This window comes from Anser brachyrhynchus (genome assembly GCF_964034855.1).
Source record: "Anser brachyrhynchus genome assembly, chromosome: 3".
NCBI classification, from domain to species: domain Eukaryota; kingdom Metazoa; phylum Chordata; class Aves; order Anseriformes; family Anatidae; genus Anser; species Anser brachyrhynchus.
Genome location: NC_137696.1, coordinates 86,764,097 through 86,784,255, shown reverse-complemented (window position 1 = coordinate 86,784,255; position 20,159 = coordinate 86,764,097). Strand labels below are relative to the sequence as shown.

The 20,159-nt window shown below is 45.0% G+C and overlaps 1 protein-coding gene across 2 annotated transcripts in view; it reads right to left on the bottom strand.

Moving 5' to 3' along the window:
- The window catches only part of LOC308192407 (gamma-aminobutyric acid receptor subunit rho-1), a 31,623-nt gene extending 29,174 nt beyond the window's left edge, over positions 1–2,449 (bottom strand). For both annotated transcript variants that reach the window (XM_080585976.1, XM_080585977.1), the window contains exon 1: positions 881–2,449. In XM_080585976.1, coding sequence (XP_080442102.1) covers positions 881–1,002 — 122 coding nt within the window. In that variant the 5' untranslated portion in view covers positions 1,003–2,449. The remainder of the gene's footprint in view (positions 1–880) is intronic.
- Between the last annotated feature and the right edge of the window lie 17,710 nt (positions 2,450–20,159).

The following is a 20,159-nucleotide window of genomic DNA, read 5'->3' as shown; positions in this document are numbered from 1 at the left end:
TGTCACAAGCAGAGGTACACAACATTTGAACAGCGATCTGTGTCAGCTATATCCTCAAAACAAAACAAAAACAGACAGACAGACACAAAGGGTTTTTCCTCCAGGTATACCTTGTGATGTGCCCGAGTACAAAAATCCTCGTACAAAATTCCAAATATTCTCCAAATAGAATACAAGTAATAAGAACTCAATTGCTCAATTGTAGCAAAAAATCTTCCTGAACTCAAAACCTCCTAAAATGGCTGTCCACAAGACAGTAGGAGAAAAATATCATGTATCCTTCTTGAGAGAGGGAGAGAGGGAAGGGAAGAATAGACTGAATATTTCCATTCACTTTGAATATCTCCATTCAATATCCTGCATGCTCTCTCTGTTTCCTCTGTTAACTGACCATAGCCTTGAGGCTTGCAGAGACTCATTTTTTACTTTCAGAAGCTCTATAAACAACCACCAAGGGAATAAGAAAATAAATTCTGAATCTTTTCAAATCACATCTCCAGTCAATCTAATCCTCATAGCATACAACAATCCTCAAGGACCTCAGTTTCCTCTCCATTCTCATGTAAATACTCCAGCATATTTCAACCACAATAAATATAATAAAAAGCTTCTTTTTTGCACCATTCCAAACTTTGAGATAACTCACAAATGCACTTTTTTTTTTCCCTTTCTTTTTTTGGAGGGGGAGGGAAAATGGTTTTCACTATAGAAAATGCATTAAGAATTATTCATTGGCAAAAACAGCAAAAGAAAATATTTTTGACTGATAGATCACAATCTGCAAATGCAAACTAATTGTCTGATAGATATTATATCTTGATCTGAAGCATTACATTTGTCCAGATTGTAGCTATTTGAATGTAAAAAAAATGAAACTCACCTGCCTTTTTTGTACGCCTCATGTATTTCTTTTCCTTGTCGGTGGACTCTGCATTCAGTGGATAAAACCCATCCCCACAACAGCAGGAAGATGCTAAAATGCATTTTATGGACAGTCAACATGTTACCTGAATGTTCTGTATCCAGAAATAGTCCATACAAGAAGAAGAAAAGCAAAACGTAGATCCTGTTTCTCTTTTTAAGACATTATCGGTCTGATCGTTATTGGAAGGATGTTTACTCATACAAAAAATCATCCTGCAGTATTTAATCTGGACAGTGGGGAAAGCAATTTCCACTAAACCTATAAATCCCTCTACGTCAGATGGCAGGGATTTTCTAGCAGTGTTGAATGCATGTATTCTCAGAGAACAATTATTTTTTGTCCAAACAGGCTATTTTATTAATTGGTTTAAATTGAACCCTCTTCTAGTGCCTATCAGAAGTGGCATGTATATATTTCTGTCTGGTTAACCAGAGTGGTGCAGCTGATCAGACAGGTGTCATAAGTCATTTTGTAATCACTGAACTTATCTGTATTGCGGTGACATTTGTTACAGGCGTTCCAATAGATTAAAAAGTGTTAATAGACATACTGGTTTGCAGCTGAAAGTCTTCATTTCCATTTAGCTCTGTGAGAGCGTGTTTTGATCCTCTGTGGTTTTCTAATTAATTTACAGTTGTACCGTGGCTGGAGTGGTCAGTGCCTTCAAGGCTTGTGCCAGATATCTCACTGCTGAGCAGGGTCTCTGGAGAGCATCCCGGTGGGGACACAGAGGGACAGAAGGACAGCCTGAGCACAGGGCTGTTTGGAAGGATCCTGTCAAAACAGAGCGGCTTTACGCCAGAGCCACAGGAGAGCTCAGGGGGCCGATGTGCTGGGTCTCATGTGGCTAACAAAGTTCTCATTCTTGCTACCGAAAATAAAATAGCATGGGCAGGAACACGTGGTTGAGCCAGCCACATTGTCCATTTCTTTGGAGCTCACACCCCTTCCTGTATAGCACACAGCTTCATGTTTTCTCTCCTCCTCCTCTGTGTCTCCCTGCAAGGCTTTACAACTCTAGTCTCACTTGTGCCTTGTCACAATGTTCGTGTTGGTTGCTTTTAACATACGTTGCTCTGGGTTCTGCAAACACCACCAGCTTTGTCCCATCCAGCCCCTTGCTGACAAGGCACTTCTTCCTCTGCTTGTTAACCAAGGATTTCTATTTTAGAGCAGTTTGTCAAGTCACCCATCTCTTTTCATGAAAGTCCTTCTCCAAAAACCCTTGGGAGATCTCTACCTGGTCTAAGCCACTGTGGTTTTATTGACCTCAGCGAGCATTTACACTCCCATGGGATCCACAGAAACAACGCATTGAAAGCCACTAAAATTTCTTTCCATCAACCAAGATTCAACTTGAAGATTTGCTTGGCTGAAACTGTCCCTACACAAAGTCACCCCGGCTTCAGGAGACGGGAATCAGTTACCAGCAGTTTGTTGCAGAGGTTAGTCGCTGGTGCTGTTCAAACAAGTTGTACCCATCTTATCCTTGAAAACAATGTTTTCTCAGGTTCCACCAATTCACATATCCTTCTCAATGAAGATAAAAGGTACCTACCTTAATAATTGTTCCTTTCACCTGCGATGATATTAGGTATACTCTAATCAAATCTCTTCTCAGTCTTCGCAATGATCTGTATAAAGTTTTACAAAGTCACAGGGAACTTTTTTGTCTCTTTGGAATAGTTTTTTGTGACTTATGCATTTTGTTAAAGTGCTAGTCCCTTGCTAATGCACCAGATTGCTTCCAGGGAGCAATGGGGATTCACATGCATTGGACAACCAGGAATCCACTTAGCTTCCCAGGAAGAGCTGAGGTCGCTTGGTACTAAACGTAAGAGAAGGGAAACCTTCATCCTCTGATTAACAGGGGGAATTTACTAAGAGAAGATATTCAGAAAGGCAAAAAAATGCATTTAAATGAAATATATTTTTAAATATTACCCTTAAATTTTGCTCAACCTTGAGCTTGAGTAGATGGAGAGTTAATTTTGCCTGCTTTCTCTGTGAGACTAACAAAAAGTTAAAGATACAGTACTATTTTCATTCAGTAGTTAGAAATGCCGTGAATATTGAACAAGAAAAGAATGAATTTCTCAGTACAAAAAAGACAGGGATCTTCTAGAAAGAGTCCAGCGGAGGGCAACAAAGATGATACGGGGCCTGGAGCATCTCCCCTGTGAGGAAAGGCTGAGAGACCTGGGTCTGTTCGGCCTGGAGAAGAGAAGACAGAGAGGGGATCTTATCAATGTTCACAAATATCTTAAGTGTGGGAGACAGAGGGATTTGGCCAACCTCTTTTCAGTGGTCTGTGGGGACAGGACAAGGGGCAGTGACCACGAGATGGAGCACAGGAAGTTCCGCACCAACATGCGAAAGAACTTCTTCACGGTGAGTGTGACGGAGCACTGGAACAGGCTGCCCAGGGAGGTTGTGGCGTCTCCTTCTCTGGAGATATTCAAGGCCCGTCTGGACGCCTACCTAGGCAGCCTGCTCTAAGGAACCTGCTTTGGCAGGGGGCTTGGACCCGATGATCTCTGGAGGTCCCTTCCAACCCCTACAATTCTGTGATTCTGTGATTCTGTGATTCTGTGAATAATTTGCAATGAACAGTATTTTCAGCAAATTAATCTGTCTTTACAGCTTGTAGATTATCTGTGATCCGACTGCAGTTTCCTCAAATGACTTTATTATTTAAGTTTATCAACTAATGTTTGGGGAGGGGAGTGGTTCCTAGGGATTCATAACAAAACCTTGTAAATGCAAATCACTGTTTAGTTTTATTTGGTTTGATGATCCCATGCATTTTTTCCAGTTCACCCATCAAATGACTGCTCACAAATATAAAATTAAACACATCCTCTGCATTCCAGATTCCCAGTTAGTAATAGCATAAGTACAAGAACTAAACATCTACCCACGTCTGACAACATTCACTGGAAAATCTCGGAGCAAATTTTAAAATGTCATACGAAAGCTGCAATGCCCTTGACTTTGATTACTACAATACCAGTTCTGCAGATAGGGGAGAATGTGAGAAGGCTGCACCAAATCCCTTGCAGACAGTCAGTAGCTGATCCAGGAGCAAATGAAGAAATGAGAGCAGACTATAGAGATGAAGACAAGTGAGCAATGTTGAGCTTCACTATAGGAAAGGCCATTTATTTCCTTTTTATGGCTGAAGGCATCTTTCCTGGAATACTTTTGTGCTTGAAGTTGGATACTTCAGTACTTTATCTGGGTTAGAGTAGGAGCTGAATGCAAATGCTAATCTACTAGAAAAAAAATCTCAGGCAGCTGAAAAAGATGAAACTGAACAGGAAAGGTTAAAAAAAATGTAGAGTTCTTGCTCAAGTAGAAATGAATATAGTCTGAATACTCGGTGTTGGCTCCTACCCTAGCCCTGGGTTGTCCCAAGGTCCAGCTCCACATCAGTGGGCACTGATGGGTGCTGACGTCCTCACATGGCTGTGCTCTGCCTCCCTTTCCCCATGGGGCTGAGCGTTGAGTCAGGCCAGAGGGATGAAGCAGCAGAAAATGCATCTGTCTTATTCTTTGTGCTGCCTCCAGAGCACGCAGCCCTGCAAGCCCATCCCCGACCCAAGGGAAGGGCAGATCCCAGCAGCCACCCCCTGTATGGAGGCTTGGCCTCCATGGGGATGCAGCCTCCAGCTCCTGTGGAGCTCAGGGACCTGCTCGACACCCGCTGCCCCTGCTCGGGGGCTTTATCACTTCAGTAACTTTGATCCTCAAAGGGGTTCAGTGGGACCTTGGGCTTTTACTTAGTTATTGAGGCCTCTAAATGCAGGCTTCCCAGACTGTTTGGGACTCTAATCCTGGGTTTCCTGGGTTTTCACAAACAGATAATAAGAAATGTCAGAAAAGTAAATATTTCATTCTGTTTGACCCAACTACATTGTTCCAGTTTGTTAAATCAACAAGTTTTGGACCAACTAAAGATAGTTAGCACTACCCACTTTTTCCATTTGGTCAAAGAAAAGCCATCTCTTTGCCCGATTCTATTTATAACCAGTCTATCTTCAAAACGAGAGCGTAGTCAGACCAAAAAAATGACCCTGTTTTTTTTTTCTTTTTTTTTTTTTTTCTTTTTCCTTTGACTCAGCTGCATACTGAGATCTTGACCTTGCCAGGAGTAGGAACCCAGTCTGAAGAGCAGTCATGTGAGCCACCAGCCACCACTGGAAACCAGAAATGCTTTCAGTGCCCAAGAGGTCAAGGAACTATGCAGTGTAAGTGTCTGACACAATGACAGCTCTACCCAAATCACGAACCCGACCTTCTCGTCTTTAATTACACACAGCTTCAAATTGCACGGTAATGCACAGTATACACACTGTAAAACATCCCTGGAGCTATAATCAGACTGCAACAGCCACACATAAAAGACCCCGTCACATTTACATTTTCTAACCTCTTCCTAATGGGCACTTGCCTTTATCGAAGAGCTTTTAATGCAAACATGGGTGGATGTGTCATGGTATCTCCGTTGTGATTCACTTTTGCAATAGCCAGAGGAGCACAAGGGTACCAGCGTGATTGATACGATGTTGTTTGACTTCTGGAAAGCTATTTACCCTGTGCAGCTCTGTTTCTTTCAGAGACAGCACTCTGTGTCTCCAGGGCACGTTGCCAGAGTACTGTTTGTTACTTCTTCAGCAGATTCAGTCATGGATGTTGTCAGAGACTCTAAAAATCAGGCTTAATATAAAGCTAGTGGGGTTTCTGCAGCCGTTACCCTTGCCCCTTCTTAACAAGTGTACTTCCATCCTTTGGGTCGCTCACATGAGATACGTGCTCTCTCTGCCTAAGCTGAAATACATCAGCTGGATACTTCATACGTGTTAGATGTAGGACTATACCCAAAGAGGATATTAGCACAGACGCCAAACAAAATTTGGACAACTCAGGGATGCAGTGGCGTATCCACTGCATTTCACTATGGTGGTGTCAGCAGAGGTGGTGGTTATTCATAGTGCTCCTAGCATTAGTGTCCTCTTTGCACGACTTGAAATCAAACTCTCCAGAAAGCTGAGAGGATGAGAGGAGTACGAATACACGTATGTACACTGAGGTGACAGTGACTAAAACTAAAGGAGCCTACACAGAAAGGGAAAGAGTATAATATTTCCTTTGCAGGTACAGGAGGCAAATACACACTTTCCTAATCCATAACTTTATAGGCTGTGTTTGTGGGGAGCAGAGACCAGGAGCTGCTGGGAAGAGTGGAGCATTGGGAATGTCCGAAGAGGAAGATTTTACTTTTCAGTGTTAAAGATCAGTAAATGAGATAGCATAGGAGTTCACCAGGATTGGGATCATGCCACTTTGTATAGATGCCAAGGATTTCACCATGAATAGCTTTTGCACTTTATTATCGTATTTGTCTTTATATCCCTGTCTCTCTTGCACCTTGCTTATAACACATCAGAACAGGTTCACATGCTCCTCATAGCCAACACTGGGACTTCTGCAGGTAGTGGTGAGGATATTGGTGGACCTCAAGAAATCATAACACTAATAATAATTAGATTTCAACACAACATGAATGGTAGGGAGGAGAGAAGTGCCAATGAACCCATGACCCCAAGGCCTTCTTATCACAGAATAAAAATCAGATAGAGGCAAGGCACTGTACATGTGCCTCTAAGCCGCTATAAATCCCTAAATGGATTGTGCACTGTATAAAAGGAAAGGGAAATAGGCTAAGCCTGCACTGGGCAGAAACCTGAAAGGCTACAGCAAACAATGTGCTTGAGTGAATTGCAGTGCTTTGGGACTAATGCCTTTGGCTGCTGTTCCTCACTGCTGCAACAAATAATGATGCTACAGCACCACAATGAGGCAAACCCTTAATGCCGCTCCAGCTTCGCTACAGCTCCTTGCTCGGGGAGGTCTTTGTCCACCCAATGCTTTTCTTTTCTCCCCTCACTGTGTGGTTTTGTGCTCGGGGAGACCCACTGGAGTTCACAAGTGTCTTTCCATGGTCCTGACTCTGTTGGAGAGATTATGTGCGTTGCGTGCCAAGCTGTGCCCTTTTGTTTCAGCCCGTCCTGCGATTTCCCGGAGCTGTGTTAGCTGGATTAGGCGGCTTTGTGAGCGCTCGGCAGTGGGCACCAGGCCTTGTGCATGGAGGTTCTGCCACCGAAACTGGGGAAAAGATACTTTAAAAGGTAAAAGATAGATAAAAGATACTTTAAAAAGATATTTTGCCTTTAGCAGTTTTAAGGGGCTGAATTAAAATATTGAAATAGGCACTTTGTTGCCTACCAGAGCCCATTGGGAAGTACTTTCTTCTGATATGCTAGGAGGAGGCAGAGGTGAGATGCTATGAGTGTTAAGGATTCCCCCGACACTTCCCCTACACCTTCATCCCCAGAGTGTACAACACACTCATTTACCAGGAGGGACAGTACCCTTAAAGGGTGTGAGACTTGCGCCGTTGGAAGATCCAGAACTAGAAAGGATGAAAGTGTTCAGACTGGACTGAACCTATGCTCTGCACAACCTCGATAGGGACTAATTTTGCTCCGATTACTAGATTCTGGTCTTCAGCCCTCCTACCCAGTCCACATTATTCTCCCCCCCTTTCTTTTTCTTTCTTTCTTTTTTTTTTTTTTTTCAGTAGGTACATTTCTAGCTAAAAGGGTTTCTCAGTTTCCTCTACTCAACTCGCAGCCCATCTGCATCACCCGCATCCGGAATTTCATCAGTATTATGCTCAGTGCCCCTGCCCTGCCTTTCTATCAAGAAAAAATTCAAAGTGCTTTAAACAGACAGCGATGAAATGAAAGAAAAAAGAAGGTGGGGGATCAGAAATCCTTATACCACAAACACAGACACTGACAGGGCCATCTCAAGGCAGAAGCTAATGCAGGTGTAAATAACAGCAACAGAACCATCGACAGCAGTTCAGGGAAGGCAGAAGTGCTTAATAAGAGTTGTTCTGCCAATATTCAGAGGGGATTAAATGAACAACCAGAGTAATTACAGCTCTCAGCCTGACACTGATCCCAAAATATTGGAATGGCTGATATGACACTCAATAAATAAAGAGTTAGAGGGCAATTTAATTAATGTCAATTAGCATGGCTTTAAAGAAAATAGATCTTTCCAAGCTAGTTCTTTTTCAATTAATTTAAAATGTATTTGCTGGAGGAAATGAATCCATGCAATGTGCTTCTGTAAGGCATTTGATGTTGCACCATATGGCATTTTGATTAAAGAACAACAATAATACAGTATCAATATTACGTTATTCATAAAATAATGAAAATATTTTAGAACTGGATAAAAATACATATTGAATGTGATTGTAAATGGAAAATCTTCATCAGGCAAAGTAAATATCTTCATATTTGGCTCTTTATCCTGTTCTGTTCTTGTCAATGAGCAAGAATAAAATGTGGACTGCTTCCTGACTAAGCCTACACTACCAGAAAGCAGACCAGAAAAACTGAAGGATCACTGACAAAGAGTAAGGGAAAAGTCCAGAAAATAGTGGTGTCATTGGCTACAGCCTACTGCAGATCTATGCATCTAAAAGCCAAGAACGTGGGTAGCACAGGGAGGAGAAATTCTGAAAATCACTGGAGAATTTGTTGGAAAACTAGCTGAACAATAGCTTCCCATACAAAAAAAAAAGAAAAAAAAAAAGTCCCCACTTTTTCCAGTTTGTTTTTTAACTGAAGATGGTATACTTTTCTGAAGGGCATGGGCTACTTCTCAGGCAGAGATAAATCTGTGGAAGTCCAAAAACCAATACCGCAAAGAGCAGGTTGGATGCACAAGCAGTCAACAAGCCAGGCTCAGAACAATCCATTACTGGCACCACCTAATGTGGCAAATCCTAGCAATGCTTTTCAAAGACAAATTTGTTTGGATCTGACAACCTTTGCTGAATTTGGTAGTGATAATTGTTGAAAGCCTGCACAGAAATTCTCTCCATTGCTGGATCTCGTGAGCTAGAGCTGGGATCCTGAAACTTGTCTGGTGTTGAACCTCTTGGATAACACGGCGTCGTTACTGAGATCCCCAGTAAACTTTGAGCACCTTGCCAGCTCCATGGCTTTCTGTTGCTTTATGCGGAACATAACTAGGCAAATTCTCTGCAAATGCTCCGTCAAGAATACTCTCATGTGACCTGAAGATGGCCTTAGCAGGACACACTCTCTGCAGTCTATGTGCTTACAGCAAACTTGTTTGGTTTTGAGGTAATTCATTCAGTGCTGCCTGTGCACAGGAACCTGGACTTCATTAGCTAACTTTCAGCTCTCTGTTTTTACCAAAATCCACCAGCTTTTCACATACGTTTCTGTCTGCTTCAGTATGGTTTCTTTTCCTAAGATCTTTGCAGGCATTTTCCTTAGTCAATGTAAAGTTTCTGTCTAAACATCTGGTCTCAAGAGGAGTTCCCCTGAGGTCACCAACATCTTGGAATCACCCACTTCCATGGATGTCCACCTGACAGACCCACCAACTAGCCACAAATCTGTCTGGCCATCGCTCTTAGGATCCACTCATTTCACTTGCAGCTTCAGCATCAGTTTTAACTTTTTCAGTCAAACACTAGCCATCTGCATAACATCTGCAATGGACACATGAATGGGACAACTGAGGGAGACACTTCTGAGCTACATGGTCTACTGGCAGCCTCTGGACTGCATCCAAAGCACTCTGCACCTCCCAGCCTGTAACATGGAGGGGCTCATCTGTCCAAATTACATATCTGCAGTGCTGATAGCTACATCCAAGCCAACCATCAAGGGCTGAGGGGGAAGAGTTTCCAGGAAATGACACATTTTATCAGGAGGTGGCTGTCTGACATCAGCCAGGTGCAGCTGGCTGGCACACAAGCATTCGCACCATGGGTTCCTCCCTGGGGACCTGTGAGAGCCAGGGTGAACTCAAAAACCTGCAAGCCTAAGACAGACTTGGATATTCAGCTAGGCAAAGATTTTATTTACTCTTTTTTTTCTGAATGGGCAGAGTCTATGATGTGTGTGGTTAATATTAGCAAGTCCCATCCTTCTATTTGTTTGTTCTGATGGAGTCTCAGATGTCGAATGTCCATGGATAACATGTCCCAGCGGCTTCCTACATGTTTTCCCTTACTGGAGTCACTGCAGCCTTTTGCTTTTGGCACAAAGAAATCCAGCAGCTTTTGTTCTCCACTGTGAATGTGCTGCAACATTTCCAGCTCTGTCAATTCTGAGATATTTCATGGTTTTGGACTAACATTGGAGTATGACTGCAGATCTGGACAGCTCTAACAGCAATATTCCTTGAATTTCTGTGCTGAAATGGCTTTAGTCTGACACTTGGATGTACTGAAGCTCTGTGAATTATACACAGTCATTTGAAAAATTACCAGTTGGCTCCTTCTCCTCTGCTACTGATCTTCATCACCATAACACTGATGTCTAAAAGCAGCAATTAAAAAAAAATAAAGAAATGAAGTGTATTATAAACTGCACCGAAACACACCAGCATGGCATAAATAGGAAGAGAACAGCAAACAGGAACCACAAATCTATATCACGCCATTCTGATTTCTATGGCTACCTTCTAAAAGCTTCTGGATGTGTTACTGCAGATGAAAAGACTCCACCAAATTGCACAGATAAAGTCATCTGACACAGTTTCACCACCGCAGCTGGTTCCTGCCTCTGGCACTCAAGCTACCAACAGTCCTTCTTGGTCTTCAGATGTGTAACAAAACAGAAATGCCACAGCAGACATTCCCAGCTGTGCCCCCCTTTAGCCTGCTGCCAAGAAGCGTAACCCCACTGCAGTGCCACAGCTCTGTCCTCCAGATTTACACAGGCAAACTGGAGTTATTTTAGACCATTTTCTCAACCAATATATTTCCTCTCAAAAATGCTTATGCCAGATACTGCTTTGATTTTCAACTTAGATTTATTATTACTTTTATTTATTTTAACTGAAGCAATTGCCTCTGTTGTTGTCTCCCACAACCTCAATTTAGTGAAGCATTTGTTTGCCCAGTTTGGCTTCCTGCTCTCGTTAATGTCTTTATATGACTGGTGGGCTGGATCTTCATCGAAACACACTGTGTATTTCCACCAGCTTAGCTTCTGCTCCTATGTCTCCTTGTCTGCAGATAGCATATGGTGTAATATGGGAAGACAGAAGACTGTAATTAGTAAAACATCAGTCTGATCATAATAATTAACTGAAATAAAATATTAATAAGAGGTCTTGTTTTGCAGCAAGAGACTGCAAGTGTGCAGGAGTCAGCAGACAATTATGTAGCACAGAAATCACTGCCATTGGCAAATGAGCAAGCTTAGTGTATCTGTAGAGTTTCTAGAGTACTAGAGCATCCTGCTTGTCCCTCTGCAGAATGAGGGGGTTCCTCAGGGGTCAGCACTATCAGAAGACAAAGACCCTCTGCCCTTTCTGTCACCCAAGTGACACCTATGAAGAAGAGCAAGTGTGGCAGTGTCCCAGACTTTGAAGGTAACAAGCTCAATACTGAAGTGTGTGTCTTAAATCCATGTGATCCAAACAATTTACACCCATCAGCTTCCCTTGCACCCACCCTCCTTGCAGCATCCTTGTACAGAAACCAAGAAAATGGATGCCCAAAGCCTGCAAGCTCTTCTTCAAGCCCCATCTTGGAACACTTCTCTCTGATCTCACTCCTTGGTGGGTAATGCAGGTCTTCAACATTACTGATAGTTAGAAGCTTTCTAGTTTCCAGTTTTGCATTATTCATGATGAGCTCTATTCATATAAACCTGTACCAGTTTACCCTTTGACACCAATAATTCTCCTTGTCTGGCAATTATCCTTCCTGAAGTGTTCACAGACAGAAATCATCTGTCTTCACAGCTGTGATTTTGCAAGGCTCGACAAGAAAAGCTCTTTAATTCTGTCCTTGTTAGACAGCCTTTCCATTTCCCTAACCATCCTAGGAGTCCTTCTCTACATATGTACCTGTTCACATACATATTTCTTCAACATAACTAACCAGAATTGTACAAAATGTTGGAAATGAGGTCTTACCAAATGCTCTAGACCTGGTGATAATATTTCCTACTTTTACCAAGGCAGACACTTGGTACCTGTTGAAATGTCATTAGTACTCTCTTTAGAATCTCTTTTTTTTTTCATTTTTCAATGTCCTTTTAGTAAGGGAGAGCAGCACACAACCCTATCAAATGTAAGGATCCTTTGCCTGGCTCAGCCTCCTCTACACCCAGGGCCTCCATAGAGGCTGTTGAGTTTTCTCAGGAAAAACTCAGGGATTTTCAGGGATTCAGCTGACCTCACAAGTCAGGATTTTTAATCCTGTCATTTCTGCATGACCAGAAGCAGCTATTAACTTCAAGCCTTACTGGTGTCACAGAGTTGTGCTTGGAACAGAACTTAATTAATTTTGGTCTTCATATCATTTACAATTTTTTTATTAGTGGAATTTTGACATTCACTTTGCAGCACAAATTATCGTGGATTTATTGAGATTTTTTTTTGATATGACATCAACGTCATAAAGCAATGGGGCTTTGATGTGAGACCATCAGCCTTGGAACCTGGTTTCTTACTATTCCAAGAAACTGCTTGGGAGCCAGACAATTTATTGATGTAACCACAGTCTAGAGCTGATGTATTTATCCCATGCTGTGGTTTTAATTTCTCCATTTGGTCTGCAAGAATATTTGAGTCTTTATGCAAGTATGAACTGAGTCTTAAGGTGAAGTATTAATGTTTGCATTTCTTCTCTGATCAGGATACAAGTAACATGATTGTTTTCCTGTATGATCTTCTAAAAAAATGTCTTGAGGGTACTTTCTGCTCCTACACCTGAGAGTTTCAACTTACACCAGGTTTCTCAGGGCCCTGTACAGCTGAACTTCACAGCCTCTGTGAGCAGCTTTTTCCTTGTGTTTTGCTGGAATTTCGCTTGCTGCATCTTATGACTGTTGCCTCTTGCTGAGCATCACTGAGAGCGGGTCTGTCCCTTGTGCAAAGCATAAAAGCCTTCTCCATGTTCTGTCACCATTACTGGGCGAAGCAGCACTTCCCACGCTGACGGGGGAGCAGTGATTCAGCAGGGGACAGCCAGCTCAGCAAGGGCAGAGAGGCCTTGACCTGCCATGAACAAAAGCTGCACAGGAAAACAGAGTGCCAGATGTTGAAAAGGAAGGAGCCGCGGTGTTGGGATTGTAATGTGGTAGATGAGCTGTGTTGCAGAAAAAAAAAAAACAAAAAACAAAAAACACTTTTTTTTTCCTACTTACCCACGTGGTTTCACCATTGTTTCTTATTTTCCCTTCCAAACCAGGTCAATGCCAGTTACACGAATCTATACGCATCTGACTAAAGCGGTCACATGCTGAAGCCACTGCAAAGAGCCACTGGAGTGTATGAGAGAGCAGTGCTGGGGGAACTGGGGCACAAAAGGTCTGTCAGGCAGCGTTTATCTCGCATTGCTCAATTGCCACATAAAATGGAGAGAACTGGATGTTCACTTCCTCTCAAGCACACTAGCAGAGTGGTGGAGTTAAGACATATTAGGCACACCCATAAAAGAGGAAAACCTCAACTAACGCCCTAACATAATGAATATGGGTTTTGTGGGGTCTCACATTGTTGCTTTCTGCTCATTTGTCCTCTTCCTGCGTCTGTCCTCTCTTTACCATCCCAGTGCTAGCATTTTACCTTTCCAACTCAACCTCCTGCTCTCATTTCATTGCACCTTGGTGCCCATGCACACAGGAGGGACAAGCAGCAGCAGTGGTAGGACAACGCAGCCCTGAGTCACGACCTGGCCCCCAGGACATGCATCCACATAGAGGTCATCCCGCTCCTGCCGCCAGTGCTGGCTGCTTGCTCCCTATGGCACTGGTCCTGGGGACAGGAGATGGTTCTTACACCCAGCACCAAACCTTTTGGCTGTTCCTGTAATCGCAGTTGAGATTGTCTGCAATTTTCATTTCCATTGGGGTACAAGGGCATAAAGGAGAAGGGAAAAAAAAAGAAGAAAAAAAAAAAAAGAGGGAATTTGTATTATTGTTCACTCTATTTTTCTTGTGCTTTTCCATCCAGAACACCAGCATGGTATATTTTTCCCTGCCAGTGTTGCCAGCTTCCTGCAGCCAGGGCAGCACTAGTTTCCAGTGGTGCAGGCGAGTGGTTTTGGGGTGAGCAGGCAGCAGTGCAGGCAGGCAGCGGTGCAGGCAGGCTCCCACCTGCTGGAGACAGGCAGCTCTGCAGCCACGCTCCCTGGCTGCCCAGCAGGAGGGTTCCCAGCAGGCGGAGAGCTGGTGGGCATCTCCAGACCCCCAGCCTCCTGCCCTGGAGGTGACGGGTGCTTTGGTGTGTCAGGGGAGTGCACCCCAGCATGAAAAAGAGACCACAGCTAGATGTGTATTTGTGTCTGGAAGGAAACAACACCTTCCTGGTGCCCTCTGGGGAAGGGAGAGGAGAGGAAACATTCTCAAGGCCCATAAAACTGGGGGCAGTGTGGGAAAACTCTGAGAGAGGTTTTTTTCTCTGAGAGAAAAAAAAAGAAGTTGATTTTCCTTTATCAAAAATGGAAATACGATCACTCTTTTTCCTGTCTTACATGCCTGCAATCACTGTAGAAAATGGAACTGCGCATTTTTTCCAATAGTACAATTTCCAAGTGTTACCAAGAGGCCTGGTATGTGCTCGCACTGACCTGATTCTTTTAAAACCCCAGAGCCCAAGAAGACATTGGCATTTCTGCCAAATGTTGTCTGTACTTTTTAAAAATTTTCTCTGGCACTAGAGGAAGACAAAAAAATGTCTTTTATTAATTTGTGCATGCCTTTTGCGTATGGCTTCTGCAGCTCCTTAGAAGATGTCCTCTCTCCATGCAGTATTAAAGACACTGGCCAGTGTGCCAGGCCCACAAAAGCCCTTCACAGTCCCCAAGCTGGCAGCCCCGTAACAGCAACATCTTTCATAGGTGCCAAATTAGAAGAAATCCAGCATTTCTGAGAGATGATTAAGATGATCTGGTGGGGCTGCTCCATCCCCGACGTCAATAACCCAACGTTTTCCATCTCACCGCTCACCTTGTGTCAGTGTCACAACATTTCCTGCTGGTCCTGAACGAGGCCTGCAATCTCCATTACGTCATGTGCAGACAAAAAGGAGCTGCACTGTGCTTTGTGCTGAGAGTCACGGAGCTGCTCACGGGGTGCTGCCGTCATTCAGGGCCCCTTCCCACAAATGTACACAAACGGCAAGAGCTCGTCTCGGTGTCTCAGAGACGTGCAGCACTCGGCCTCTCTGTGGCAGCAGCAATTAGCGGCAGCGTTAATCACCTGCTGCGCCTCCTTGGAAGTCTGTGCCGTGACAGCATCCCCGCACCAGCACTTCTGGCTGTTTGAAGGCCTCGCCTGCGCAGGGCTGGCTTCGTTCTCACACTTCCTCCGGGGTTAGTCTGTTCTCCACAGCCTGGCGTCACTGCAGGAATGCGAGGAGAAAGGTAAAGAAGAAAAAACACCCCAACATCTGAGACACCCCGGCCGTCCCTGTCTCTTCCCATTTTACCTGCTCAGGAGAGACGAGTCTCGTCTGTCCTCGTCTATTTACCTGGCACGCCTTGGGGGGGTTCCCACCTTAGGAGCATTCATTTTGTGTAAGTCAAAGTATTGCAAAATACAAAATGGTGACGTAAAATGGAGTAATTCTTGCTTTATACTACAGTTGTAACCTTCCTTCTAGTTATTTTCTGTGAGACCATCAGTAAACCTGTAGGCTGGCTCCTATCAGGTGATGAGTAAGATGCAATAGCGGTAAAAGCCAGCACTCACATGCGTAACTCTCTTTCCCTTTCTTGTGTGTGGATCACTTTTATTGTATCAGTGCTCTTGGGTCACGGGATAACCATAGCGACTTTTCTTCTTCACGACCAGAGTTATTATTGGCATTATTTAATGACGTTTCAGCGGGTTTGGCTCTCCGGTTGGTTTTGCTTTTCATCCCACAGCTCCGGGAGAATGCCTCAGACCCTCACCCTGCAGGGTGGCCGCATGGTCCCCTGCCAAACCCCACGGGCTGTGGCCTCCTGCTTTCCGCGGGCTGTTTCACATGTGTGTGGCCATGGCCAGGGAGCTGGTGTCACCCTGGTGTGTCCAGGTCCCCTCCTGCCTCCCTGCGCTGTTCTGTAGCATATTGTGGAGTTTGGGTCCAAGCGATGCTGCTTGAGCTCTAAGTACGTATTTTTGGGGTCTATTTTTCCTGTGGCGGAACAAAGCCGTATTTAGAGGTCAGGTGTGGGTGGATGATTGCAACCCCTGATCCACGGCCAGAAGCGTTACATTACATAAAGAGGTTTTTTCTTCATTAAGGATTAATCTGTGCTAACCAACTGTCAACTGTTGGTAACGAGGGTTTATTAACATGCTGCCCTCCCCGGACTAGGGGCATTTAGCTGACTTATTACGTTAGATGTAATATGAAAATGCACTTATACATATCCCAGGCATTCAGAGGCCCTGCTCTCAGCCTGCCCACGCAAGCAGTGCTGCAGGGGGTGAGGGCAGGGCTCGGCCCTCTGCCCTCCGCTGTGCTGCCTGGCTGCGGGATGAGGCACTTCTGTGTGAGACTTTATTCAAGTCAGGAGAGGGGGTTGTTCTGCCCTGCAGTGTTTCTGTAAATGTTCAGCAACTCGTCACTTCTGGGCTGCCAGGAGATGTTAGCAGGTGTTACGGGAGAGATGGGGGATGCTGTTCATGGATGAGTGATCACCTCCATGCAGCGTAACGAAGCGTTTAATGAAATAGTTTAAAAACCCATATACCAAAAATAAATATATCAGATTCATGTGAGGCAGAAACAAGGGTCATGGCAGACAGCAGAAGATGGCTGGAGGGGTGGCTGCTTGGCAGCAAAGTGTGAAGTCCTCCCCGCTGGGCTGGTTACCTGAGAGCAGGAAGAGGGGAGGCTGGCCTGGGGCATGGGCAAAGTGCTCACGGTGTTCAGGCACGTCCAGGCTCAGGGAGAGAGATGGGAGCTGGCACAAAAGACAGTTCAGACACCGCAGTGCCGAGCATAACTAGACAACCAGGATCTACAAGCCTGAAATGGCCCTCTGAAACATGTGGAGCGAGGGTGGCACATAAAGCCGTGTCAACACCAGGCCGTACTGCAGCATCCACACACTTGAGAGGCTCAGGCATGAAATTTTGGACTTAAAGTGCCTCAGACAGAATATTTTTGTTTGTTTGTTTGTACAAAGTCATTTTATCTCCCACCGATTAGCCTAGGTTAAACCAACTGGTTGATTAGATTGATGTGGTAAGGAAGCAGCCTTGCGGGTGTGGGTTGTACTTGAAAAGCAGCCTTGGTGATGTCTTCCTCTGGCAGAGCACTGGAGCTGTCAGTCACACGTTTTGATGGATGACTTTCGTCACCAGCTGTGACGTGGGAAGAATATTGACATGCTGTAGTGTTTATGCCAGCTCGCAGAGGACTAAAGGAGAGAAAGCACAAACATTACAGCCATGATATATATATATTTTTTAAATTTATTTTTTAAGGGAGCCACATTCTGCTAAGCCCCGCAAGGCTGTGCCTGCACGAGGGTGGGCAGGAGGTGGGAGAGCCCTTCTGTGGGAGGCTGAGCTTGGGGAAGGGCAAGCCAGGGGCAGCATCACCCCTGGGCAGCATCGTGCCAGGCACCAGGCGCGTCTGAACGACACACACCAAGCTCGTGCCCCAGCCGTATGCTGTATGAATGCCAGGGTGGGCTCCAGGCAGCTCGGCAAGCGCCATTTCCCACTAACAGCTCGGTTCCTAATTGAGTTACAGTTTTCACTTCCCTGGTCATTTAGGGCACAGAGTGCCTGAGAGCCTGGGGCAGACCATTTGGCCCCACGCAATCAGCAGGGCCTCCCATTTCGATCCTGTCCTTGCTTTCTGTGCCATACACCTGCCCCTCTCCAAACCAGTAAGCCTTATGAAGCAAGGGCTCCTGCTCCTCCTCCCGGGGCCAACACCGGGAGGAAAGGGAGGTCTGATGTGCCAGGAATCTGGCAGCAAAATCCTGCAAACACCCATCACATCTGCAGACCTGCGCTGATCTCCTTCATGGACAAAACACAAAGGGGGAGCTCCCCACCCTGCCCTGTGAGGAAGAGAAACCTTTCTTTCCACCCACCATCCTTGGGGCAGATCGGAGCCATCTGGCAACACCAACCCCACAAAGAAAGAGGGCCCACAGGGGCGTACTGTGTGGGACCATGGGTTGAGGAAATGTTCTTTGTTACCATCCCCGGGGTGGCAGTTTGCAGCCGTTTCATGCTCACAGCTGGGGGTGACCGTCTGAGCTGCTTACAGTCTCCAGACCCAGCTTGAGCAGACCTTCCCTCCCCATATAGTCCTACAAAGTCTTCCTCAGCACCACACCAAACACCCAGAAACATGTGTGAGATGCCAACACTACTTCTTGCTGCAATGATGTGGTCTTTCTCTTGTCCAGCTCCTTGGAAAGTGTCTTGTCTCCCCACCTCTGGGCTGATTAATGCTGCCTTTCCTATTTTGTGGAACAACATAAGTGAAACTGTAGATGACAAAAACGCACATATTTACTTGGAGGCCACTGCGATTACAGTCAGCTTGAGGCACTGAAGGTCTCCTCCCAGCCATACCGTTAGTATGTGTTTATTATGCACCTATATAAGAAAGGTTTAAAATTTTATGGTTGCAATGAATTTGGACCGTAATAAAAATCCAGATAAAATGGAAAGAGCCAGGAGGGTAGAGTTCTGTCCCATTTCCCAAAATATATTTGTTCAAGTAATTCAAACTGTCGTTACAATTAACTTGTTCTTTCATTTCCCTCTCTGAATTCCCTCTAAGCTAAACACACAATTTTCTTCTATAAATCTGTGTGACAAGTAGAGCAGTAAAATCTTTTTTTTTTTTTTCCACATCATTTATATGCATTTTCCACGGATTGGGTTCCCAGGCACATTTCCTAAGCTAATTTCTTTGGTTGCAAGGGCAAACATCAACATTCAGAGCACCCCGAAAGTCTTGTGGGAGCAATCCCATTTGGACAACTGGCTAAGATGAGTCGTGGTTGTTTTCTCAAAGGCAAAAATCAGTCTTCCAGTCATCTTCTAAGGGCTTTCTGTTTGTTCTGAGGAACAGGCAACAAGTGGCTCTCCTGGTTAGGGGGTCCCCAAAGGCAGGCGTGGGGAATACCCTTCATGGCCTGTCAATGTCTTGTGAGTGCCCCGTGAAAGGCTGGCTAAGGACCAGCTAATGACACACGTGGCTGGAACTGAGTCCAAACCTTTTGCCAAAACAGCTACATCACCACACGCCTCCACCCCACTCCACTGCCCCATGGCTTGTGGGGATCCCACCACTTCAGGGCTGTGTCCTGCTGCTGCCAGCTGTACACAGGGTGTATGGCAATCGTCGGCCATCAAATCTGCTTGGAAATCAGTCACTGGCTGGGCCCCACCACATGGTGCTCATGGCAGCTGTGCCAGCATAGCACAGCACGGCTGGCTTCCAGCCCTAGCCTGCTGCTGTGACCCCACAGCTGATATACATGGGCAGGTGAAGTCTTCTTCCATGGAGGCAATGCAGGTTAGCATCAAAAGCTGGTGGCATAAGGCATCGTTCATTTGGAGAACATTTTGTGGACAGCTGTGGCTGACCCTGAGCATCTCCTGGGAACCAAGAGCCTGGAGCTTTTCTGCCAAGGGCCTTGGGAATTTATTGAGGGCCTTGGTTGGCTTGTGGAGTAGAGCCTGAGCAAAGGGAGCCAGCTGAAGGACTAGTCCCAGACAGCAGAGGACGACTTCTTCTTGCCCAAATCAAAGCATGCCACATGTGATGTGTGATATCCAGGCACCATCTGCCTTGGGAAAGCTGGGTCCTCCCCTCCTCGCCTGTGGTCACCCCATATGGCCACAAGAGCTGGACACAATGAGCAGCACCTCATCCTGCTCATGTCTGATGTCTCTCCCCACTGTTCTCACTTCGTCTGAAGTGGTAATTCCTCTAACCAGGAGAATAATGACCCCAATGCGTTATTTCAAATGTCATTTTTTGTAAAGGAATTAATCAGCTTACTGCGAGACTGGATTACATTTTAATTTTTATAGTGCTAAAGTCTTTCTGTTTTTAAATGCATTTTTCAGTTCTTTAAATTTCAGGAGGGCAGCATCTCACTTGGTTAGACCATGCCTTACTCTAA